General features: G+C 36.3%; 2 protein-coding genes and 1 long non-coding RNA gene across 4 annotated transcripts in view; 1 reads left to right on the forward strand and 2 right to left on the reverse strand.

Annotated features, from left to right (window-relative positions):
* LOC114151037 (glypican-1-like) overlaps positions 1–1059 on the reverse strand; it is a 42935-nt gene extending 41876 nt beyond the window's left edge. The window contains exon 1 of the mRNA XM_028027921.1: positions 723–1059. Within this exon, the coding sequence (XP_027883722.1) occupies positions 723–873 (151 nt within the window). The 5' untranslated portion in view covers positions 874–1059. The remainder of the gene's footprint in view (positions 1–722) is intronic.
* Positions 1060–1368: 309 nt separating this feature from the next.
* Positions 1369–7543, forward strand: LOC114151038 (uncharacterized). 2 transcript variants are annotated; one of them, XR_003596870.1, is made up of 4 exons: positions 1369–1477; positions 2025–2071; positions 2153–2188; positions 6871–7543. It is a non-coding gene; the product is annotated as an uncharacterized LOC114151038 (long non-coding RNA). The 2 variants fall into 2 exon arrangements; XR_003596871.1 differs by lacking the exon at positions 2153–2188.
* Positions 7544–10520: 2977 nt separating this feature from the next.
* LOC114151165 (glypican-5-like) overlaps positions 10521–26715 on the reverse strand; it is a 58091-nt gene continuing 41896 nt past the window's right edge. Inside the window, exons 10-11 of the mRNA XM_028028192.1 lie at positions 14752–14849; positions 10521–13304 (exon numbers count right to left, since the gene is read on the reverse strand). Of these exons, the coding sequence (XP_027883993.1) occupies positions 13206–13304; positions 14752–14849 (197 nt within the window). The 3' untranslated portion in view covers positions 10521–13205. The remainder of the gene's footprint in view (positions 13305–14751; positions 14850–26715) is intronic.

The following is a 26715-nucleotide window of genomic DNA, read 5'->3' on the forward strand; positions in this document are numbered from 1 at the left end:
CCACCCGCTGATTACCCCCACCCTCCGTGCCCCCACACCCCAACACACACACAAATACACAGCAAAGATGCAAAAACTGCATCACAATATTCAGTTATATTGCAATTGCACTCTCTCTTCGTAGGTGATACTCTGCAGCTCTTACTTTATGCAAATCATATGCAAGGAAAATTGAACATCCATTCAGTCCCACCTGCAGCCCCCAATTAAAAAATACCAGAGGATACACCACTGTAGCTATCCAACAGCCATAAGATGAAAACAAGCAAGTTTTTTTAAAAAAATATAAAAGCCATGAATGAAAATCTGAAGCTCAAATGCAACCCTGCTCCCAGCAGACAATGAAAGTGCCCCGGTGGAGCATATGGACTGGGAAACACCTCATTTGGGATTCTCGGTACAGAAAATTCAAGCCAACACACAATGAGATACATGAACTGCCAGTTAGAACCACGAAACAGGGGATGAGTAACCCAAACCGTGGCTTTAGGTGGTGTATCATTATTCACCAACAAAACACTTTATGGTCAATGAAACTAATCCTCCAATATGCATCATTTTGCAGCAAGAAATTTATTTCCACAAAATGTTGTGACTATATAATCAATATTCTAAAAAAATAAATAAATAAATAAGTAAATAAATAAATAAGCATGATAATTTGTTTGTTTGTTTTTTAAGCACTCAAATGATTACAAATCCATCACATCCAGAAAACTCACCTGAAATCTCAGAGAGGGGGACTCCCTCCAGCGTGAACCCCTTCCCGGTGTAGAACTGCCGCAGGTCCCCGCAGCTCCTGTCCGCCCCGGATACGGAGCCCGGGGCCGCGCATAAACCCACCACGGCGCACAGGAGCACACACAGGCGCATCTTCACACCTTCTGATGTGCGCCTTCTCTTACAAACCCGCAAAAAGGAAGATGTTTTCTCCAGCGTTCAGCTGGATCCGAAAGAGTTTTCAGAGTGTGTCCCGTTCACACCGCACAAAGCGCCGGGTGAAGTGAAACTCTGACGGCGGCCGGTCCGGGCTGCTTCTGCGGGCTGCGGGTGTCAGGTACACCCCGCTCCTCTTCCCACCTCTCCTCCTCCTCCGCCTCCTTCTCCTCCACCTCCTCTTCCTCCTCCACTCCTGCGCTGCTGGCCGGGAGCTGCAGAGATGTGCGAGACAAAAGGCAGAGGAAGGGAGAGAGCGCAGGTGTCGCTCAGTTAAAAGCTGCGGCTGCACATCGGCGCCAACGCTACCGCTTCATGGCTGCGGGTTGGAAAGCGGCAGGACGGGGAGGAAATGTTTTCTTTTAAAGCGAGGTTTCTGGAAGCAGGAGCTCCGGCCAGTGACTCTCCTCTCTTCGGGCTTTGGGACAATGAAATGTGTTCAGAGTGCTGATGCTTCCTCCCTCTCTTTGTGTGGCTGCATGTTTGAGGGGCTAAACAGCGCCACCTCCAGGTCGGAAAAGTAGTGATTACAAGCAGATTAGTGAGTTTTTTCACTAATAATAATAACCATCCACGTAATACATGCAGTTATTGCTATAAATCATAGTATTATAAACTGCGCTATTATTAGAGAGGTCTGCAACTGCAAGTGACTCTTTACCTTTAATAACATTAAAATAATATTAAAAAGCCAACTCATGTTTTTTTGTTTGTTTTTTTAAATTGTGTTTTGCTTTTTTTCTGCAATTTTTCTAATGCATTTCCAAAAGAATGACGTTTAAGGTACTAAAAGGGACTAAAGTAAGAAAAAGCTTTGGGTACTTTTTCCCGAAAAAATAAAGTAATTCATTAATAAACAGCAACAAACAAATGTTAACAAATGGTTCAGCCCTGGTCCATTTTAATGTGATGTTAGTTGTTCTTTGTCCATTAATAATTTCTGAGAACGATTTGAGTTAACAGAATACAGACAAGATATTGATTATCAGCTGCCTGTCAGCTTTGATCCCAGGTTTGCATGGTGATGTTAATTGGAGCATTGAATCCCAGTCACACTGAAAATCTGAACTGCTTCTGTCTCTTTACAGAACACATACAAGACACTTTATAGCAATCTCAAGAATCAAAAGACACAGTGAGTGTGATATTTATCCTTCTGGTGCAAAAGCAGCTTTTGATTTGTCATACAAAAATATTTTTTCTGTTTAATTTGAAGTTTCCTGGTCATTCGCAGGCTTCTGCTGCAAGAAGTGTGAGTCTGCTTGCTGAAATATTTGTTTACACTTACAATCTTCTTCTAGGGTTTTTGTTTTCTCACAAAGATACAATATAATACACATAAAATGTTGTTTTCAAATGACAATTTTATTAAATTAAGACGGGGGAAAAAACTATCCAAACCAACCTGTATAAAATCTTCCTTTCTTAATACCTGGTTATGTCACCTTTTGCAAAAACAAGTTTTCAAGCATTTGTAACAGAATATAAATAAGGTAAGTTGGAATGCGTAAATTGCAAAAACAAAAAATCTTACCAGGTATTTTTGGTTTAGTTTTTAGTGAAAATACCTGAAATAAGACAAAACTAACTTAAAAATAACTTTACAGCTTCAAATCAATAATAACTTCATAGTGATGATTATTTCACTTATAACATGAGAAAATGTCTTGTTATAAGTAAAATAATCTGCCAATGAATCTAGTACTTTTCCATCAATATTAAATAATTATTGACTTAAAACAAACACCTGTTTAAAGGTTACCTATAAGTTATTTTCTGTCTTATTTTATATTTGCACTAGAAACTAAACCAAAAATACTTGTGTTTTTGCAGAAAGGTGAAAAAATTATTAAAATAAGAATAAAAAACTATACAGTAAGGACAAATTTGAAATATAAGAAAAATAATTCAGTACAGTATTAAAAATCAGCCATTCAGATTGAAAGTAATGCACATCTGAGTAGGTTAACTTAGAGACATGCATGGATGCAATTTACAGGCAATTTAAGATCATGCCACAACATTATAAACTGAATCTCAAAGTCTGGACTTTGACTAGGTCACTCCTGAACCAGGAGCACTGCAGAATATTGCAGGAAGGTTTACCAATTCTTCATGTTTTCTCAGTGAGAGACGTTTGCAGATAACATCTCTCACTGTGGTTCACTGTAGTCAAACCTTCAGTAAAGGCTTTACAACTCTTTCCAGACAGATGTCAGTAAATCTGTTTATCCTCTGTTCAGTTTGTTTAAGTTCAGGAATAATGTGTTCCCTTTTAAGATCTTTTAGCCTACTTAACTGTATCAGACGGGTTCTGTGTAATTGGTTGCTTGATTCTTCAGGTTGGAGTAATTATGCCTGCGTGTGGCTTGTGAAATTGAACTCATCTATTTTTCACCACAAATAATTTATGGTGTAACAAGGGAGGCATTTACTTTTTCTCCTGGGCTTGGGTTGCTTTATATATCTATTTTTTTTTTACATTCTGAAATTAAATCATCAATGGAAAACCTGTGCTTTGTATTTATTCAGGTTATCTTGATCTGAAACTTTTAGTGTGATAAGAAAGAAAATTGGAACAATGCAAAAATGCAAAATCTTACCAAGTATTTTTAGTTTAGTCTCTAGTGCAAATAATATACTTGAAATAAGTTTAAATTTAACTTAAAAGTACATTTTCAGCAACAAATAGCAGCTTGTTTTAAGGCAATTGGTCCTTAAAATTGATGAAAAAAAATTCTGGCTTCATTGGCAGATTATTTCACTTATAACAAGACATTTTCTCTGTTATAAGTGAAATAATCTGCCAGTTGAACAGGAATTATTGACTCAAAACAAGCTCCTATATCTTGCTAAAGTTACTTGTAAGTTAGTTTTGTCTTATTCCAAATGTACTTTGATATTTGGAGTAGAAACTAAAGCAGAAATACTTGGTAATATTTTGTGTTTTTGCAGTGAAGAAATTGGTAAGGGGGGAAAACACTTGTTGAAAGATAGTTTGATTTAAGATGTAGTTGCTTTACATCTCAGCTCATTTGGCAGGAAGTCTGAAAGCTGAAAGGATTTAGCCTAATCATTTCTGACGACGCACGATCTAATTGACCTTCAGCCATCAAACTTCAGAGGAAATGCACTTACTTAAAAGTTGATGCTGAGGTCAGGATTAGATATTTGTAAAAAGAAAAGAAGAACAAAAAAGAAAACTGCACAAGTGGATGCATGAAATACTGTGTGCACAAAGTAGTACAAAGAGCCACTTAGCCATCTGCAAACACTCCTCGCTGCTTCAGTGTGCAGTTCTGCCAAGAGGCTGGTGACAAGTAAAGATTTGTTGCCTTTCTCTGGCTGGAAGATATGAGCGATGAACTGTCTGAGAGGCTCCAACCTTCACATACGTTATCAAGGCCGTCACCAGAAGGCTGAGTGGGAAAGGTCAGCGGCTCAACTCAGAGTTTGACTGACATCATCCCCAAAAATTCGTCTTAAAGAAAGTGTGATTTTTGGGACTATGAAGCGACAAAGGGTTTAAATTACTTCTCCTTACTTTTAAATTAAGTGCAAAGCTGAAACGTGCAAGATGATATTAACCGCAGACCCTTCCGGATTTGGCAAGTTAATTAATAGCATACTTTATTAGACTATAAAGAGATTAAAAGCAGGGTGTGCTGCAGTTTTTACACTGCGGAGCAATGTCCACATAAAGAAGAAAATCCCACCAGAAATTCACAGCAAAAGTTAAATTTTTGGCACATCTCAACCGTCCAGTATTCATTCAGAGTGATCAATGCAAACTTTTTATTTAAGAAAACATTTCTTTCTTTGAGTCAGAATCTATTCTATTCCCTAAATACTCTTGATAAAATGCTTTTTTTAGGTTTTCCAATGATTGTTTAAGGCAGGGGTGTCAAACTCATTTTCTCTTTTGGCCAAATCAAAATGATGAAAGCTCTCAAAGAGCCGGTTGAGCCAGAATGTATTGATAAAACCTGTTCACCAGCTGTTAAAATATCAATGAATTGGCCAGATTTGACCCATGGGCCTTGAGTTTGACACATGTGCTTTAAACCATATTCTAATTAAAAACCTTGGATCCTGCTTCCATGTAAATGTAACTTTGTTACATTATTAAGCTAAGAACCGTTGCATGAATCGGTGTGAATCAGCACACTATTTGACAAGAAGACAGACTTTTATACCTGACTTCTGTAATTAGTTCAATGTTTAATTCAACGTAAAATCTGATGTTTGTAATCTTATTTGACCTCATGTTCAACTTCCAGACAACCCTTTAAAAACAAGTATTTGGTCCAGAAAATAGCCTTTGTAGCTACTTTTGTGTACTTTTTCAAGTCAATGACCAATAATATAACACTTTATTTCCTCAAACTGTAATCTGTACAGGTCTGTGAACTCAACACGTTACCTTCAAACACCAACTCTTGTAAACTATCTCTGCAAATTAGACGGGAAGCTTTTCTAAAAGCTAAATTTCTTTAAGGTTTTATGTCGGATGGTGTGGACAAATTCAATCCCTAACCCATAATCCGACACAGAAACATGTTAATTCTTTAGTCCGCACACTTGTGTCATGTCAGGCTAACGGTTAATCCAGCCAGAGATTTATTACTTTGGCAGGATAAATGCTGTTGGGATTAATGTGTGAGGAGGGATTAGAACATACCAGCTATTAAGCCTTAAATAGAAATACGTTGAAAAATAAGCTGCAACCGTTAGGTTCGAATTTAAGAAAGAATAAAAAAACGAAGAATGAAGCAGTTTCTGTAAAACATGCCTCTGATCCTTTCAATGTTAGATTAAGATACCAACACTAGAAACAGTTTTTCGCTCCAGACTTTCTTTGTTGGCCATTAATCCACTGCCACAATGTGGATATTGTCTGTAGACAAGCACAAGTATCATCTTGAGTTTCTTCTTGGCACCTCACAGGTGAAGGATTTCATTGTTAACTAAGACAACCGCAGCAGCAATGTCAACATGCTGTCAGACGCTGAGGGAAAGCAGTCTGCATCTTGGATCCAAGGTTACGTAACATAAATAAATGAGACCTTTCATCAATACTCCCTTGAAACCTAGTCCTGGTAAAGTTTTGCGGTTTTGGTGTTCATTTTGAAACACGTCATGGGAACGATAAAGCCAGCTGAGACAGTCAGAGCTAAATTAAACAAAACTTTTAACCAGTTTTATCACTTCACTGAGGTTTCAGCTCTTCTTCTGAACACCCAGTCCTCTTTCAACTAAGCCCACCCAGAATAATAAGTTAATTTTTTTTGGTCTTCTTTGAGATCTTGGGCACCTTATATTATCTTGGCATTACCTCATAGCATCATGCAAATGCATCATACAATCCCACACTGCAAAAACACAAAATCTTACCAAGCATTTATATCTTAGTACACTTGAAATAAGACAAACTAACTTAAAAATAACTTTTTATCAAGATATACAAACTTGCTTTAAGCAAATAATTAATACTGATAAAAAAGTTTTAGTTCCATTGGCAGATTATTTCACTCATAACAAGACATGTTTCCCATGTTTTAAGTTAATTTATCTGCCAATGGAACAAGTACTTTTTCATCAATATTAAGGAATTATTTACTTAAAATGAGCTCCTATATCTTGCTGAAAAGTTACTTTTAAGTTAGTTTGTCTTACCTCAACTGTACTAAGACATTTGCACTAGAAACTAGACCAAAAATACTTGGTAAGATTTTGTGTTTTTGCAGCGTTAGTGTCTCCCAGTGACACACTCAAGTGTGAAGACGTCAGAGAGAAAAGTAATAAAAAAAGTAATAAAAGACAAACCAGCTTAGCTTGCTGCAACCTGCACACGCCAGTCTTTGTGTGTTAGTTAATTATTTTCTGCTCTGCTTTGTCTCCTCTGAAACCAAATATATTTCTCTTTTTATGCAGATTTGAAGATTTGACACACATCAATCTGTCTTGGTGGCATCGGCAATACAGCGGCGTTCTAAATACGAAGACAAATCTGGGGCAAAACACACCTACACATGCTTTAACACCAACAGATGAGTCATAGTGATGATGAAAATTTGATAGCCTGCCTGACGCTCTCGATCCACATTATCCGTCTTTCAAGATAAGATCTCCCAGCCTCTGCTGATAAATAGTGACAGAATGGCAGTTACATGTGAGCGAGTTGAAACTTGACGAACGGTGAGGTTAGCGCTCCAAACACAGAACAATCGATTTAACCACAGGAGAACTAATAGGTACATATTTGAATCACACCCAGAATAAATCACAGCCAAAGGCAGAAAAACAGAAGAACATTCCTGTTAGTATTCAAAGAAAAATGTTGAATTATAATGTCTCTAACTTTTTTAATTTAAATGATAAACTCTCATTGCAAAGAAAAAATTGTCACATTTTTTATTTTCCTCTTTAGTTGTTTTTTAACTAAAGAGGAAGCATGTCACACATTTCACCTAAGTAATGGTGGGAAAGTCAGAATTGGACAACTTACTTTACTACAGTAAAAGTAAAATATAACTGTCCAACAAATTGTTCACCTAAGAGTAAGAAACTATTTTTAAAACATTATCAAGTACCGAGTGACTGATAAAATTTTTAATCATTTAATATTTAAAAATTACATCATCACACGGAACAAAACATAAAGTTAAGAGAAAATTCTGGTATTTTAAGGACCAAAATGACAATAATTTATGTAATAATAAAAAAATAACAAAATCGGGGCAAAGAAAATGTTTCCAAATCAGTTTCTTTCAATAAAAAACTGATGAAACTTTGACAAAAACTGCAGGTCTGTGTCTGGTGACCTTTTGGTTAAAACATGTTTGTTTCTCATTCAGCAGGTAGAAAATCCAGACATTTTACTCAATTAAGGGTAACAATACTTCATTAAAAAATGACTCAAGTAAAAGTAAAAAGTACAGCGTGGTAAAAATACATACAAACTAAAGCACATTTTTTTAAAAGCGTTACTCAAGTAAATGTAAGTGAGTACATGTAACTCAGGTAGGGAAAAAGTACCACCTCATTTATCTTAACCTGTCTGCGACACAATCTGTCTGCACATTTATCTACACTGTAAAAACACAAAACCTTATGAAGTATTTTTTGTATGTTTTAATTTTTTTTGTTGTTTTTACGATATAAAGAACGGCTTTGTTGCTGAAATGTGCTATACAAATAAACTTGTTTGACTGATTGTTTGAAGTCAACAAATACTTAATATTGCTAAAAAGTACTAGTTCCATTGGTAGATTATTTCACGTATGAGAAAACTTTCGTGTCATAAGTGGAATAATCTGCCTCTAATTGAACTAGTACTTTTTAAAATCAATATTAAGTAATTATTGTCTTAAAACAAGCTCCTCTTTTGTGCTAAAAAGTTGTTTTTTGTCTTATTTCCAGCCTTCTAAGACATTAAAACTTGAAAATTGACCAAAAAAAACCTCCTTTGTAAGATTCTGTGTTTTTGCAGTGTACCTAAAAATTGAAAAGCCTGCTAGTATAACTGTGGCCTTGTGTTGTTATTATTGCAGATGACAGAAACTGTGGTTTAGCTTGAATGTGGGGGAACAAATATGAATGTGTTCAAGATGTAGCCGTTCACAGAGAAACCTCAGTTAAAATGCTTTACCTCTCGTTGCTCCAGTCGGTCTGCCCTGATACTGGCTTTAGTTTACATGAGGAGGATGCCAACTGTGAAAACAGTTGGCATCAATATTAAACGAGTCCCAAGCAACCAGTGCAGATATAAGCCAAACCACCGTTGCTAAGCTTCCATCAACTGATACTCAGGATCACTTTATAAACCCAGAAGCGATTAGAAACAATTGGCGTTTCACATTCACATAGCTCTTATGTAAGAGTGGTGTCATTAAAACAAGTCCTTGGCATAAGGATGTGAATGTAATAAAGATAAATCACAGTCATTTGTGTTTTCTGAGCAAGGTTTTTAATAGTTTATGTGTTTATAGCTCAACCATCAATAAAGCTCTGATCAGCAACATGTCCGTCGTCTGTGTATGTTGGAGGCTGAACGCCATGGCGATGATGAATGTGTTTTATAGCTCCACCATCAATCATATATCTGAGCCAGGGTCAAACTAATTAAGAGCTCTGATTTTATTAGACTAGAGAAGAGGATGGATATGATGAAGCAAAGAAATCTCATCTGTCTACAGCTTCTTTTGCCATTGTTCTTTGTTTATTTTTTCATTTTTCTTTGAGCAACACTGCAAAAACACAAAATCTTGACAAGTATTTTTGATCTAGTTTCTAGTGCACTTTGAATAAGACAAAACTAACTTAGAAGTAACATTTCAGCAAGACATAGAGGCTTGTTTTAAGTAAATAATTCCTTAATATTGATGAAAAATTACTAGTTTCACTGGAAGATAAATTAACTAATAACATGAGAAAAAATGTCTTGTTAAAAGTTAAATAACCAGTCAATTTTTCCAGTAATAATAAGGAGTTATTGACTTAAAGCAAGCCTTTATAACTTGTTACAAAGTTACTTGCAAGTTAATTTAGTCATATTTCAATTGTACTAAGATATTTGCATTAAAAACTAGGCCAAAATTACTTGGTAAGATTTTGTTTTGCCATTTTAGCCGCAATGTAAATAAGGACATTTTTAAAAATGTATAAACTCAATAAAAGTAACGCACACAGACAAAAAGAAACTAACAATAATTAATATTTTGGTGTACTATTTTCAGAATTAAATTTGGAAATCAATCTCAGTATTTTTTTCTTGGAGCTTTCATTTCATCATATTGTATATAAATTTGCATGAAGTTTTTTTATTTATTGAATTTTTCCAATTATCTAATGTTGGAATCGGGACTAAGCATTTTAAAATTTTCCAAATAAAAGCCTCAACATTTCTTAGTTACTACCAACTTTTTAAGCTAAAAATGTAACTTTTCAGCAAGACATAGCAAGACATTTTTTCCCATATTATACGTGAAATAATCCGCCAGGAGAACTAGTACTTTTTAAATCAATATTAATGAATTTTTCGCTTATAAGAAGCTGCTAATTCTTGCTGAAAAGCTACTTGTAAGCTAGTTTGTCTTATTTCAAGTGTACCAAGATATTTTCAGAAGAAACTAGAAAAAATTATTTGGTAAGATTTAGTGTTTTTGCAGAGCTTCGATTTGGATTGTGGGAACCAGACAATCCCAACCGTCTGCAGACTGAATAGATTATAAGGGAGCCTTTACGCTTCAGAATAATGAAAAAAAGAAAGATTTCTTTTGCACAGAAAGAGATATTCATGTACAGGTGACCTTTGACCCACATGAAGTGATATAACAGACAGAAAGGCTTTTGTGACTAGCGTGTGTGGCTCAATAATACCCATTTGGTCCTTTTCATGGAGTGATATTTCGTGCTCTTCAAAGTGTTAAGGTCAAACCTGATGCACACTTAAACTAACTCGACCACAGAAGCAGGCAACAAGCAGCAGGCCCCAACAAAATCTATTTAGGGGTTTTTCCACCTTTTCTTTATCCTTCCAAGTTTGATCAACTGCACACAGTTTATTCAAGACAAAGCTCTAGTTCGTATTTGGAAACAGTTTTAATAATAAGGCTCATGTAAAATGATGACTAGTGGAACGGCAGCAGGACTCTGTCTGGTGCAGCAGCAGGAATCACATTTTGGTCATTGGTTAAGTTTTCATCGTCGTCGTGGTTTTCAAAAAGACGTGAGAGAGCTCGCACACTTGGATGTAGTAATTTATTTATTTTACTTTTTTTACGATGACACAGCTCAGCGTAAGCCCAGCACTTTGCTGTTGTAGAACAACAGAAAGTCATTTCTGTGCAACTGAATATGAGTGGTGTTGCTCCAACTTTTGCAGAATTACTAATATCTGTCATAAAGTAGTAACTTGTTACAAAATACTTTGTTTTACTATCACTTACTTACAATCAGTTATTACACCTAAAATCCAGAAATCCAGAGATGAAACATCATTTCATCAGCCTAATGATACAAAAGTGCTTCATATGCCTAAAAATACTGTATATTAAAATAAATCTTTTATATTCAAACATAACCTTGCAAATATAAACTTGTTGTTTTTTTTACCACAATCTAAATACAACACTCCTGTGCACATGTAAATGTTTACACTCAAACTGAGAATGTTGGGAGAGCGTTCACAGCCTGATATTTGTTCTGACGATGTTTCATCTGGCTGATAAATCATAAATAAAGTGTATCAAGTGAAATAACCGCACGTATTTTGGTGAATCAAATCCAGCGCTAGGCTTTCTCTACTGGCCCAAACACTTTCAGAATATCTACAACCTAAATTATAATGTTTGTTCAATTAAATTGTATTAATTTACTTCCAAAAGTCTATTTTCTTTTTCTGTAGGATTTCTTTTGGCGGTATTGCTCCCCATACATGTCTGTGTGGACTATTGACGTTTCATCCAATCAGATTTCAGTCTCTACGTATATTGCCAGGGGAAATCTAATCTGCCAAAGCAGATTAGATTAGAAACAGTTAAATAGACAATATGGACCCATTGCAGCGCAAGACCCCGCCCCATCTCACTGTTGGAGGGAAAAAAGCTGCTGGCTGACGATGGCTAGCATTGATTTTAGCTGTTACCAGTATAACGTGCTAAAACTTAATTGTACACATATGACAACTGAATAACAAGGTCAGGAGAAAGTTTTAAATAGAAAAAATAGTGAGGGAGAGGGAAGTAGTTCAGTTATGCTAGCTTGACTATGACAACCGTAACATACAGATGTGCTGTGGAATTCTTTGTGTTTTCGGTTCAGTTAAAAAGTTTTAAAAAGCGACTTCAACACCATCTCTGACAGATCATCAGTAGAGCAGGTGTTTAAATTAGCTAATCAAAAACCGCTGCGTTAGGTTTCCTAATAGCAGCAGTAGCTAATCTACCACAGCAATCACTTATTAATAATTGCAAAATAAATATCGAGCCTAAAAATATGCAACTGTAATGGACTGAATGTTCTGTTCTTTGTGTGGGAAATGTTTCAGTCTCTGTTGGTGTTGAACCCTAAACGTATAGTGTCATCATTGTCAGTTGGTATGGCAACGAGTCCGTGGATAGCGTAGCTAACACAAAGAGCAAAAAAAAGTGGTTTTGAGTTGTTTTTCAGCATTATTTTTCCCTTTGCTGTGGCATACAGCAGTAAATTAATAATACCCCGGGTTTCATTTTGGTAACGGAGTCATTCTACCGCTGCAACGCAGCTATGGATAGCAAGTAAAAGAATCATCTTCTTGCCTTGCAGCCTTGTGCGCATGCGCGAAATTTCGGGACGTAAACTGTAACATGCAAGAGGCTCATGGCAGTGGAAATGTTTTTCAACCAATGAACTTTAAAATTTGCCTCACTGGGCCAGCTAGCTGCGTTTCCAACCATATTGTCGCAAACTGGAATTACAGAAATAAATTTGCTTAATAGAAACAAGAGAATTTCAATAAAAGTCATGGTAAAAAGCTTCTGCAATAGAATGTGGAGGTTTTTCATCTGTATTTTGCAAAACCGCCACATTGCTAATTGTGTATCTGACCAAATTAACAAGTAAAATTACAACGTCACCAAATGCCTCAATTAGTCAACAAAAAACCTGGGCTAAGCACGGCTGAGGATGTTTCTTATTGGTTTAAGAAATCCAAACATTGCAGGGCGTGATGACAAAATATCCAAAATGATACCTTTTGGAGTCAGATTATCACAAAGTCTTCCCATGGAGATAATGAGATAAACATCAGATACGTTTGTTTAGCCTTTTAAGAAAGAACCTTCCTGCATGCTCCATCCTCATTTTGACAAATATTACATGTTTGCAGGAGATTTGCTGTAGTGGTGTGGTAACAAAAAGGTAGATATAAATTAATTTCTTGACCATATTGAAATAAGAAAACCCATTACCATCCAAGTATTTTACCGTTTTGTTCCACAATAAACTCAATGTACACATCAGGCTATTATCTATTGAACTTCTCAATATAAATATATAATTTATATATACTTGTATTTACATCTTCTCCAAAAAACAAAAAAACAAACGTCAGTAATGCTGTGCGAACTATCCTATCACCATTAGGTAGGTCAGTTACAGGTAATAGTAAAAAAAGGTGTTCTTTGCACCAGCAGCTTGTTCCACCAATCAGAACAGATCGGCTGAACCGTTACGTCTCCAACATGGCAACATGCGGTTCTCCTTCAGCCTTCTCACTCGCTTCGTTGTCAGCGGGGTTCCCATAGCGACAGCATTAGGAGCAGAGGAATAATTAACCCAGTCAGGGGTTCAAAGGTCGTCGAATGGGCTGAGCCGTGAACAGCCACCTGAAAAAAATAAATAAATAAAAACACAAGTAAGGTGGAATAATGTCATGCAATATGCATCTCAATAAATTTCAATAAATCTGGGTTACTATTACCATTATCAGTAGATTATTAGTTATATAACACAGATTAAGAATAATTTATAGGTGTACATTGGCAAGGAGTTGATAATTATTCTGATGCTGTATGTCCGTCATTATTATTATTATTATTATTATTATTATTATTATTATTATTATTATTATTATTATCCGTAGATTTTCTTGTCTTGTTTTGAGAGTTAGTTTGTAGCCATTTTGTCTGAGTAATATAATTTATTTGTTGGCTCTTTAGCTCAGTATATTGAACAGGCATGAATATTATAAGATGGTTTTAATTACAAATTTTTGAATTATTTATTGAGTCAGTAAGTAATATGTTTTATTAAACTGAGGATTAAATAAGGATTAAATAAGTGTTCACTTCTTCCCATTACAGCTAATTATTTTGTTCTTGGTTCTGTATGTTTTCTCTGTCCTACCGATTGCTTGTTTTTATGTTTTCAAAAACATGTTTGAAATAAATTAATAATAAATACAAAATAAATAAATAAATATTTGAATGTCATGGAAATGGTGACTCATCTTTCTCTTTATGTTTAATAAGGACTTTTGGGACACTGAACAGTTTACTTCCCTCATCTTCTTTAGTCCCAAAAACAAGATTCTTTCATTGTCTCTGGTTCAGGAGCGGCTTCAATTAAAAAAATATTACCTAAATAAGGTAATATTTAGAACTTTTGTAGGTGTGGTGGCTTATTAAATCTCCCCCAAAGCAGTATTTGCTTCACAATCCTCTCAAGGTTGTTTTTCCTTCCACTCAACATTCCAATTATAGGTTCTGCTTTCCTACAGCAATCTTACTTCTTGGTCTTATACTATAATATTCCAGTTTTCTAAGAAACTGGACATTGGGTTTTCATCCATTGCAAGCCTTAATCCTCAAGGGCTGTTTTTTGGGAATGTTTGAACTGAAACTACATTTTTGTGGTTTTCTTCAGCACTATGTAGAAAAGGGTGCAAAATGTTTCACTTCCAAGATAATCTGACTTTCATCTTTTATTCTATGTCATTATCAGATTATACAAGGATCCGTTTGAGCCACATATGTGAGAGAAATAAAACTTTAAATCTCTGTTGCAGTTGAGTGATTAAAACAATATGTAAACTGTTGGAAAAACCGACATTTAAGGACTTCAGTAATGTTAAACCAAAGATATCTCTTATGAGATCCAAAAAAAGATGGCAAAAGTCAAGAAGAACATCTTTCTAAAACATTTCCAAGTGTTGCATTACTTGAACCAAAGTAAAAAGTGAACATGATCCAAAGTGTGAGGATGGATTTCAGAAATGTTGTCCTTTCAGTAACTTGATCTGTAAGAAGTCTGAAAAAAACTGTATTTCTTTACCTGGGGAGGTGAATTTTGAACTGGAGGAACTGGGCGACGGGGAGCGACAGAAGGCGTGTCTTTTGTTTCTGGACTACGACCGCTTGAAGAATCGTCACCTGAATGTAAAAATATGTAAAAAGTCATTATATAGACTGTAGTAAAACCCAAAAAAATCATGTTTTTTTTTCATTTGAATACTTTGGATACTCCCTGACCCAGCACTGGGAACACTTACAAAACAGAAAGTCATGTTCTCGCGTTTTAAAACAAGTGCAATGCGAGGAAATGAGACAAAAATAAAATTCAGTCAGAAAATAATCTAATAGCAAAAAAAGAACAAAGGACCAACTACTGTCAACTACTGTTATGTAAAGGCCAACTGATGACTGTAGTTACTTTTGTTTATTGTATCTGCTGTTAAAGTTCTATGCTTTTATTTTGGTAACTTTCTTTATAAGGTTGCTATGGTAACAGAACACAGTTCTAACTGAGATAGTTAACGGCAATAAAACAGCAATATTTCCTAACCAGGACATCATACATGAAATTAAACACTGGTCAGTAATAGCCAACAAAAAAAATTAAGAAAAAAAAGGCAGAAAAAAATCAGGAATGGATGAAGTTGGAAAAACCCAACATGAAATGTAACTTTCAACTTTCACCTTAGATTAGCTTTGACAGAAACAAAAGTATAAAAATAATGCATGCAAATTTTACATAGATTCACCACTAAATCACTTTATGCTTCAGCACAGCTAGATGCATTTAAACAGGCAACACTGAATCCAACAAATATTTTTTTCAGTAAATCTCGACAAAACAAGATAATGACCGCCATGTGTCTTTACCTCTGCAGAGTCTATAGCACTATCATTTTATGGAGCTAAAACAAATCAAGTAAAGAACATCTGCTGCTGTAAAAAACAAATCCTGATTTGTGAAAATGTTTTCTATTTCTGTTTCTAGTTTTCTGATTGCACAAAAAATCTTACACAACTGAAAGTTGTTTTGTTGCTGCTAAAACATGAAGGATTTATGGATTTCACCCAAAACACCCACAGGCTGATGGCGTGCAGCCTCTCACATTAGATACATAAACACACACACACAGATGTTCAGAATGTTGCTTCATTTACCTGGTATGCAGCTAAAGTGAAACAGCTACTTTTTTAAAATGAATGTGTGTGTTGGCAGTGGTCCATGTCCCTTCTGGGAGAAACTCAGATAAATGGCTTGATTACAGCGGGAGAGAAAACAACGGTGCTGCTGGAAAAGAGAGCTCAAGACACACCCACACACATTCACGCAGCGACATTCCTGTGTTCACCTGCGCTGTCCAAAATACACTCACACAGCAGGCTGCCTCTTTCTTCCTAATATCTTGGTGACATACACAGACGAGCACACACCTGCTCTGGGAGAAACCTGATTCTGTCTGTAACAATACACATTGTATCACTGCACAATGGACAAAGAGCCAGTTTTAGTCGCAAAGGCTTGAGGGAGGGGGCTTACATATTTACAGTCACTCTGGCAAATATTATGTCTTATAATATTAAATGATACCAAAGTTATGATGGCATGTTAGGGCCATTGTAAAGAAGACAGTTGGAATAGCATATTTCTGCCAAAACTCTAAAATTCTGAGATTAATCTAAGAATGTTTCTAAAAAGTCAAAAAATCTGCCAGAAAAAAACCTCAGAAATCTTTAAAATAACCTCAGAAGAAATTTCCTGAACTTTCAAAAGTCAAAACTTTGCAACTTTTGAAACTAAGTAATTTCCAATTAGAAAATTGCAGAGATAATTCTCAAAGAAAATTTGTTGGCGAAAATTTCAGAGCTCCGAAGGTGGAAAATTTGCACAAAAAAAAAAAAATTGAGAAACTTTGAGATCTGGCAACATGCACAATGCACAATTACAGCATTGTGCTGCTTGGCTTCATGTAGTGGGAGAGAGGCTGAGAACAGTCATGGTGAGCGCCTTGTGCTTGGTTACTTCTTGCTTGTTGCTCTTTGGTCAGTGTTCATAGTTGAGCGTTGTTTGCTGTCAGGGCTTTGCCTCAATTGCAGTAACATGCGGCCATGGAAAAATAACATATGACAAAATAATTTATATTGCTATTGCGCAAAATTTCCTTATGTAAACAATAACATGCAGGGGGTCTATATTTGTAAATCTGATTATGGTTAAATCAGTGCCTCACCAGCTATGAACCTCACCACACACCATTGGTCAATTGCTATGTTTAATGGTGCAGACGGTGGTGATTTCTGACATGAATGATCTGGGCAAATGCCCAGGGCGTTATCTTTTTAGATAAGCTGAACAAAGAGTTTGTTCTGCTTTTAATATTGGTTAAATGTATTTAAACTCTAAGTATTTAATATCTAGGTGTTTTTATGGGAATGTGAATCTTTCAGATCAATTTGATCTGTAATTTTGATCATATTTCACATTTTATTGTGTCATGTAGCGCGGGGCGCTGGTCTTGGTCTTGGACCCTAAAAGTCTTGGTCTTGTCTCGATCTCGATACATTCTGGTCTTGGTCTTGTCTTGGTTTTGGGTTAGGTGGTCTTGACTACAACACTGCCTATGAGTAGCTGCTTTCACTTTTTCTTCGTTGTTCTCATCAGTTTTAAATATGCTTTGGTCTTGCAGGTACCAGAAAGATGATAATGGGTGCAATATGGAGATCTGTGCCCTTTTCTCCAGCTAAATATGTCTGAAGAAAGCCTGGATTGTTTCCTGCAGATATCTGGTAAAATCTTTGATACAAATGGGTTGATAAGAAGCGCATAGCAGCTGCACTTCCCCATGACAAATTTTATTTAATGAAAACAAAACAAAACAAAAAATAAGCAAAGAAACATTTCATGCAAAACAGAAGAAAGTTGTTTTTTAAATTTGAATATCAGATAAAAAGAATTTCGGATGTCACAAACCTTTCTCTAATATTAAAATTGGGAGGTTTGTTTCTAAGCAACAAAGCAGAATAGATGATCTACAGCATATAGACTAAAAATATGCACACATAGACACAGAAAGTGGAGGCAGGTGATGAAGAATGTCACTGAATCCATTCATGGCGTACTATAACCTTTACTGCAATGAATCACATGTGAAGGTGTGAGCATCTGTTGAAGGGAGAGAAATAATAAGAACTCAAGAGTGACATTTGAAGGACCCTGTCAGTGAACTGAAGTGCTGGGCAGCTTATATCCAGGTCAGGGCTATAACAGATAACACAAAGGTTTCAGCATTGTTCATGTCATGCAGAATGTGAGCAGCACAACCGCTCCACTCATGCACGGTTTGCATCCCCACAGGAGCTGAGCTGACACTTTACAAGGACTGACACAAATGGTAACCGCTTTCTGTGGGGATTTTGAAGGAGCAGCTAGAAAAAGCAAACAGACAGTGATCCATCACTCTCCAATCTCCAAGCAGATATATAACTATATACGTCTGTTTCAAGAGTGGACTGAAGCTCAAATACTTATAGAAAATAATAATGTGAAAATTGAGCAGGATTTGGAGCAAAGTGTTCATTCATGGGTGGCAGCGACAGTTTTACTCATGAGAAGGAGGATCATAAATCATAACTGTGGTGACCCAGAGGACATAAACTGGCTGCCAAATGTTTACTAGATTGGCAAAGTTATTATTCTGTAGTCTTACAGTAGCGCTTTAAACATATGTGTATACTGAACAAAGCCTAACTACTTTCAAGTTAATGGTATAATGACTTGTTCTGGATGTACCTGGAAAAAAGAGGCTGTTTTATTTTCTAAGATGGGATACCAATCCACTTTTTCACTTCTGATACCGATACAGATATCTGAGGTTTAGTATCGGCCGATATCGATCCAATGCAGAAAAGCAGATGAATTTACCTAAAATGTTTCTTTTTTTGAAACACAGACATGAATATAAATGTACCTAATTGAAATTTGATAACGTAAAAACAAATAGCTTCACAAGTTTGGTGAAACATGTAAAATCAATGCAGTTTTAATTTGTTCAGTCAGTGCAATTAGGAGTACAATGTAAAATAAATAATAAAGAAACCAAAACTGACAAAAACAAAAGGTTGATTGGTCAAACAAGTAAGAAATAAACTGCAACAAACCTCCTTTCAAATGGTTTAGAAAGTGCAATTAGGAACTCTAAAGGTAATGTAAAATAAATAAGAGATCATATTAATCAGCACAAAGAATAGAATTAGACTGAATAGATCTGCCCTGTTGGATCAGGCTCATTGTCACAATACACGATCTAGATTTATTATTTTAATTATCTGGACCGATACAGATTTTAATATCAGACCCAAACATTTAACATAAGTATATTACATCTATTACATCTAGGAAAAAAATAAATACAAATAAAAGAAAAATAGTGTACATATCTTAAATGTTGTGTGTATATATGCAAAAATATAAAAACTCTTATTCTCATTCTGTACTGCCAGGTGTATTAGGTGATTTCTTGTGTTTAGGAAGATGAAAACAGGAAACAAAAGTTTGACTTATAAAACATGTGGACAAGGATTCAGCTGGGCAAATGTCTTAGTTATTCGCATTTCAAATAATGATGTTATACTTTGATTAAAAACGAGAAAACAAAGTCAAGAGCCAACATTTTGGAAATGCTGTTCTTTATAAACAAAATCTATTTTTGTCATGTTGACAGTAGTGAATATGTATGTCTGTGCGGTGGGTGTGGGCGCGTGTGTATACGCAACAAAAAATCATTAATAAAGGTGTCTGACATTAACTGAGGTACACTGTACACGACTGTCATTTTAGGCTCTAGTTAGGACAAATGCTTCAGCCTCTCAACACACACACACACACACACACACACACACACACGCACACACACACACAAATGTTGGGAGGTGACCTTGAACAGTCTGGGCTGGTGTGTGGGTGTGTGTAGGTGTGTAAATGTATCCCCAGAGTTTCCAGCTGAATCAGTAATGAGCATTTCATTACTTCAGCCTCAGTTCTCCAGGGAGGCAACACTCTCTCTCACACACACGCACACACCCCCACACACAGACAAAACACACACGCCCACGCCCACACACACACACACACACACAACACACACACGCCTACACCCGCACACACACAAAACGATGCTTTGTACATATCAGACTCAAAATATTTAATTAAATTTATAGTAATAATGGGTTATCCTGAACTAAATAAGTAGACTTCTTCCAGATGTTAAATGTTTGCACTTATTAAAAGAGCTGTAATAAATAGTTGGTGGCAATATCAGAGATAAACAAAAGAATTATGAACATATCTCAACCAAATGAGCCACAGAGCGACAAAGACAAACTAATAAATATACTGGTATTTCCATTTGTAGCCATTCTTGTAAAGGCCTCACGTAAATGTTACTGCTTTATGCCTTTAAAATATATATTTATGAGTGACGTGCGGTCAGGGGAGGCAGGTGAGGCAGAGCGATATATTTATAGTTTTCTCCTCTTACCACAGCAATCACTTATTAATAATCGCAAAATAAACACTAAGCCTAAAACCATACTACTGCAACAGACTGAATGCTCTTTGTGTGAAAAATATTTGAGTGCTTTTTTTTTTTGTGGCGTTGTTGTCAGTTGCTACGGCAACTAGTCTCTGCGTAGCTGCGCTGATACAGAGAGCGAGAAAGAAGTGGTTTTGAGTTGTACTTTCACGGTTTTTCCCTTTGCTGTGGAGCCCAACGCGAAATTAATAATATCTACATGTCCAAGTTTGATTGAATAAACGGAATTATTCTACGGCGGCAGCGCGGTTATGCATGGCATGCTAAAGAATAGTCTTATTGCCCTCCAGCGTTGCCCGCAAGCGTGAAATTTCCTTATGTAAACAATAACATGCAGGGGGTCTATATTTGTAAATATGATTATGATTAAATCAGTGCCTCACCAGCTACGAACCTCACCACACGTCACTGATATTTATGTAAAATCTATTAAGTCAGAGGAAAAATGTCATGAAATTTGATGAAGGTGGTGAGATAGACGCAGCAGACCCAGGTTTAGGGAATGAAATGATCATTTTAATGTCGATATCAAAAAATACAAAGTCCAACAATCCAGGCATCACAGCGAGAGCAGAAGGCTAAGGCTCAATAAATGGTAGCAAACTGGAAACTAAAGCGTCGGCAAGTAAGACAGGACAGCTACGACAAGAACCCAACAAAGAACAAGAAACACAGGTGGGTATAAAAACACAGAGGATAATCAGGGAGCGAGACACCTGGGAACAATCAAGGGTTAGACAGGACAACACGGAGACTCAATGGACACAAAGACCTAAAATAAACACACAGAAAAACTCAAATCCCCACAAAAAAGGTTATTGATGTAATATTTACTATAAATAAAGCTTATAAAACTTTTTTTAATACATACTTTATTTCTTATGGTGGTCCGTATATAGTTTTTTTGTCTGTAATGTGTAAATAATGACACAGATACCAATTTCTCTTACCTATTTTTCAAAAATGGTCCAAAAAATTCAGTAATTCAGAAAAAAGCGTAAAGAAAAAGAACTACTCTTCTTAGCTTTTCAAAGTAAGAGCAAGAATTAAAATGTCTAAAAGTGGAGCTGTGACAGAAAGTGTTGAATAACCAAATTTGTTTAGCCAATATGTACTGTGAAAATGATGTTAAGGAAAACTAGATATGTAGAAGCAAGTTAGGGAATAGCCAGTATGTGTTTCAGAATTAAATTGTGCTACTGCTAATCCTCCATCCCAAAATGATTACAACAGAACCAGTAATGTTTCACCAGGGTTTGATTTGAATCTCAAAAAAAGATGAAAATAAAGCATCCTTTGAGTTTTACTAACTTCGGTTTCTTACAAATATGTCAGAGAGTAAGAGAAACCTCAATGTAACATCAAAGTAGCAAGTGATTTGTTGAAAAGAAATATTTTTGGACTTCATAATCAATTTTGAGTAATGACTTCTCATTAGTTGCTTCCATCCTGTCAACCCATCTAATGCTCAGTGGCTCTAACATTTTTTAATCTCTATGATGAGCCTCTGTAAAAAATAAAATCATAAAAGAGACTCTAGACTCTCAAGTGGGAAACTTGCTATTATCAATTTCATGCTGTGCAAGAGCCTATGACTAATGCAAAAAAGGCTTCTTGGAAAAAATGATTAATACATGACCTTAAACGGCTCCAAAACAACTACAAATATGAAACATACTGCTTATTTAATGCGTTTAATGAACCACAACAAATTTCTTAGGCTTTACTTTGATGAGCTGGATGTTATAAAAATGACATCTTGAGGTTTAATATTACCAGACAGTATGTGTTGAGACAAAACATAGTTATGTATATTTGAAAAGCATTTTTCCTCACTGCAATTCCAGTATATTGACAAGACTGTGGAAAGAGACATAAAGGTCAGAAGAAAGAAATCTGACTCTATTCTCTATAAACTTGTCTGTCTTAAATTTCCTGGTGGATTACCTGCTGTGATCATTTTTGATTTAACTGACAAGGTGATCGCTACAGTAAGTATTTTTTGCGTATTTTATGTGTGCTTCTCATGTGAAGTAGAAATGTAAGGGTGAAGTTCATGCATGGACAAAAACAATGCTGTCATCTCAAATACTTTTAAAATGTTTTGGAAAATAAAGAAATCCAAAAGCTACCAAAATGTTGGTGTAAGCTCTGGATAATAAAATGGCAAATGTACTAAGATATCTGCACTAGAAACTAGACCAAAAATACTGGGTAGGATTTTGTGTTTTTGCAGGGTATACGTTTTTTCAATATCAACAAATTCATAGAGAATTATAAATCCTTGTAACATTTTTCCTAGTCGAAAGATTATTTCTAGGAATGTATGACTTCCAGTCCCATCGATAGCTTTTAAAATGTGCACTGAAATAATCTGCAAGACTTGAGACAACATACAGAGATTTAGTAACTCTATTTCTCGTTTTAGCAGCACAAGAACTGAAGCACTGCATCGCAGGATCACTTTTCAAATAAATAGCACCTTGTGCTGCTTTGTTTTGCTCTGTTTTCCCAAGGTCGCATTCTTGGAGGTTAATCGCCGCCTCCAGTAGAATCATAAAACCTCTAAAAGAAAAAAGAAATTAGATGAAGTCTTAGGCTTAAAGCCTGCAAGGGACTCGGATTGATCAGAGGTGGATGAAAAGAACAGAGTCGCGTCGCTCCTTGAAGGCCGTACAACAAACCCAGCCGGGGAAAGTGTTGTTGGAGGTTGCAGCTAGACAAAGCAAGGGCAGCATGCTTTCTGAAAAGGTCAAGAGGCTGAATAACAGCTTCCAGCAGTGAGGGCCGCTAATAAACTGATGATGTCGAAGGAGGTCTGCCTGAACAAACTCACTCAGGTGTGCAGAAGAATGGTGTATAAGTCAGGCAGGCGCAGGAAGCGCGGCTGACAGGAGGCGTATTGTGCAATATGAAACACATCATGTAAAGTTCACCGCTTTTATCTCTGCGGGTGTGTGGAGCAAAACAATCACTATTCTCTTCTGATGAGTAAGAGGAAAGTGAATATTTATTACTTTAATGAGCAGTATCTTCCCTGAGGATCTACCATTTAACTCCACCGCTTATTAGCCACAGCCTCATGCTGAACGAATGCACGTTTAGCATGTCATCTATGATTGATTTTCTTTCCTTCTGCAGCCTGTTACCTCCTGTTTCTCCTCATGCTTGCCCTTTATTTTTTTTATTGTGTTTATTTATTTGAACCAGCCAGAGTTAGCACTGAAAGTGTGTTACTGAGCCAAAAAAAAGAGATAAAAACAATTATGAAAAGAGAAATTTTAACCGAGCCTACAGATATTAATTACATCTTTCATAACACAGCATTGAATTAATGCTATTTTAAATTTATTTTGGGAGAACCTTAGAATCCCAGAGTCAGATTTGTCTGTATTGATATGTTCAAATCAGAGAATAAAAAAAAGCGGTAAGTTCTTCTAAGTCTCTATATCACTTCATTGAAATGAACTTGTCATCCGAAAATTGGAAGAAAGTGCACACATTGGTTTGTTTTTTAGAGTTTGCTGAAAGCTTTATCTTAGCAGAAACTCATTGGGTTTACAGTATGGAAAATGTACTTAAACTGCAGTAACATCATCAGTGATTGTAGGATGATCTTAAACGAAAGTGAAAGGCGAATTGGAAACACGACTTTGAGTACAAGCACCTTTGACCTCAGTCCACTGAACCTCCCTTTACATTTTTATGACTGGATAATATTCCTATATACGTAATATTGCTCATAACTGCTAAATGTCAATTGCCCATGCCACAAGCTATTTCTGATACCTGTGCAGTGGTAGGCAGGGATTTTATGGCTGATCGGATCCCTGTTTGTGAGGCGTTCATGTCATTAGCACTGCTCTGGGCAAAAAATATCCACTGCCAACAAATCAAATGAAGCAGAAAAGGTGTGTTTCACCGGTAAAACACAGTTTGTATTCCATGTCTGTTAAGTGTTTTTTTTCCCAAAGAAAACATTATTTTACAGCTCAGATCATTCAATTGAAATGTTCATTTAAGAATGTTTTAAATTCGCTCACAGGAAACTTTTATTGCTCTTACTGACTAAGATAGAGAACGTGGATGGATGGATGGATGGATGGATGGATGGATGGATGGATGGATGGATGGATGGATGGATGAATGAATGAATGAATGAATGAAGATATGGATGATGGATGGATGTGAATTGATGGGTGAGTGAGTGAGTGAGTGAGTGAGTGAGTGAGTGAGTGAGTGAGTGAGTGAGTGAGTGAGTGAGTGAGTGAGTGAGTGAGTGAGTGAGTGAGTGAGTGAGTGAGTGAGTGAGTGAGTGAATGATGGATGAAAACATGGATGGATTCATGGATGGATGGATGGATGGACGGACGGACAGACGGATGGATGGATGGACGGATGGATGAACGAAGGGATGGATGGATGGATGGACGGATGGATGGATGGATGGATGGATGGATGGATGGATGGATGGATGGATGGACGGACGGACGGATGGATGGATGGATGGACGGACGGACGGACGGAGGGATGGATGGACGGATGGATGGATGGATGGATGGATGGATGGATGGAGGGATGGATGGATGGACCGACGGATGGATGGACGGACGAACGGACGGACGGATGGATGGAGGGATGGATGGATGGATGGACGGACGGACGGAGGGATGGATTGATGGATGGATGGTCAATTTGCTAATAAAGAAAATCCACTTTTTGCTTGGTCCCTTTGTCTTTGTAAGTCTTTCTCTCTCACTTTCTTTCTCTCTTGCCATCACGAAGGGACCCATGGGAAGTTGGACCACCTGGTAACCATGGTTACAGAGATCGAGCGGCCCTTGGTGAGCATGCAACTCTTAAATATGAACTCAGTTCTTCTACGTGATATCAGATGGTGCATTCCTGAATATTTCCCACAGCTTTCGGTCTGTTTCGGGGAAAGTTCAGGGAGGTCACAGCACCGCATCACAGGTAGCAGTTCAGTAATTACGCTGTCTAAGGATTTCGTTTGTTACGAAGAAAAACTGAAGAGGAAGGAGAGGAGGCAGTAATGTAGCATCGCATTTACATTGTTGACGTGTTTGTGCTTGAACATGGCGTGGAGAAGTGATGTAGAGGGATTGCTTGAAAAATAGAAATCAATACGTTTAATCTTGATAAGTTCTTGGACAAAAACTGATAAACATATTTGTTCACAAAATTATCAATAAATGTTAACAGATAAATAACCAGGATCACAAGATGATTTAAGTCTTAATGGCCCCCAAATCCCAGAGCAAAAAATAGTTTAAGATTTTAACTATCTAATTTTAAAAAATGATTCTTACCTTTAAACAATATTTACCAAGATATGCTCCCTAATTTCAAATTAGAAAAATCAAAAATTTTTGGAAATTTGGAAAAAAAGTACAACTAAAGTTCACCATTGTGTGTTTAAAGAAAGCAATGATAATAAACACACTAAATTACAGAAATATTACTTGGTAACCGTCTTCAAACGAGAAATTTGAAAAAGGAAAAATAACCAACTAACACTCACTTCTTATAAGTTAAGTGTAGAAAAAGACCAACCACCATCTTTTCTTTGTTACACATATCAGCATATATCTTTACTCACGCCACCTGGTGGTCGTATTTACAAATTCACCTATTCATGGATTTTTCTCTGGAACTCCAAACTTTTTGTGTAAAATAACTCCTATGCACACATTTCTTTGTAGAGTTTATCTAAAATATTTGAAAGAAAATGCAGCTTTGGAAGCTGAAATACTAACCCGCAACGCTACTTGACACAATATTGGTTCGAAAAGCAGCCAGTGCAGAAAAAGCATAATAATAATAAGGAAAACTGTAGACTTTAGCCAATATATCAATTCCACTGTGAACATTAATGCATATTGAGACATATTTGGGGTGTGAACTGTTAAAATAAGCAGTTACAGGATTTTTTTTCCAGGAGGTTTTAAGTATTTGCAAGTTTTAACGATTTGCAGGCGGCTGTGGTCTCAAAATTTGTCAGTACCTCAATAAGCTACCATTGCAATAAACCTCCAAAACCTCAAACCAGGTTTAGGCATGCTTAAAAAGTTTTGATGTATCAGTTTTTATTACACATAATTGGTAGTCCACTGTGCCCAATTAGATTTTGCCAAGAACCTGCAAAGATACTTCAATTTTCTTGCTGATTTTTGATATAGTAAAGTGATCCAAATCTGGTGTGAAGGCAAGAATCTATAAAACACAATAGATAACACTCAAAAACTGCAGTTTCAGCGCTACAAAAATACAATTACAACTAAAGTTGGACACAAACGCACAATCAGCAATCTGTGGGTTTTATTTTCCTTGTTTCTTATACAGGTAGTTTTGTTTCTGAGCTTTACCTCACTGAAAAAAATAAAACTTCTCACATT

This window comes from Xiphophorus couchianus, chromosome 9 (assembly GCF_001444195.1).
Source record: "Xiphophorus couchianus chromosome 9, X_couchianus-1.0, whole genome shotgun sequence".
In the NCBI taxonomy this organism is placed as follows: Eukaryota; Metazoa; Chordata; class Actinopteri; order Cyprinodontiformes; family Poeciliidae; genus Xiphophorus; species Xiphophorus couchianus.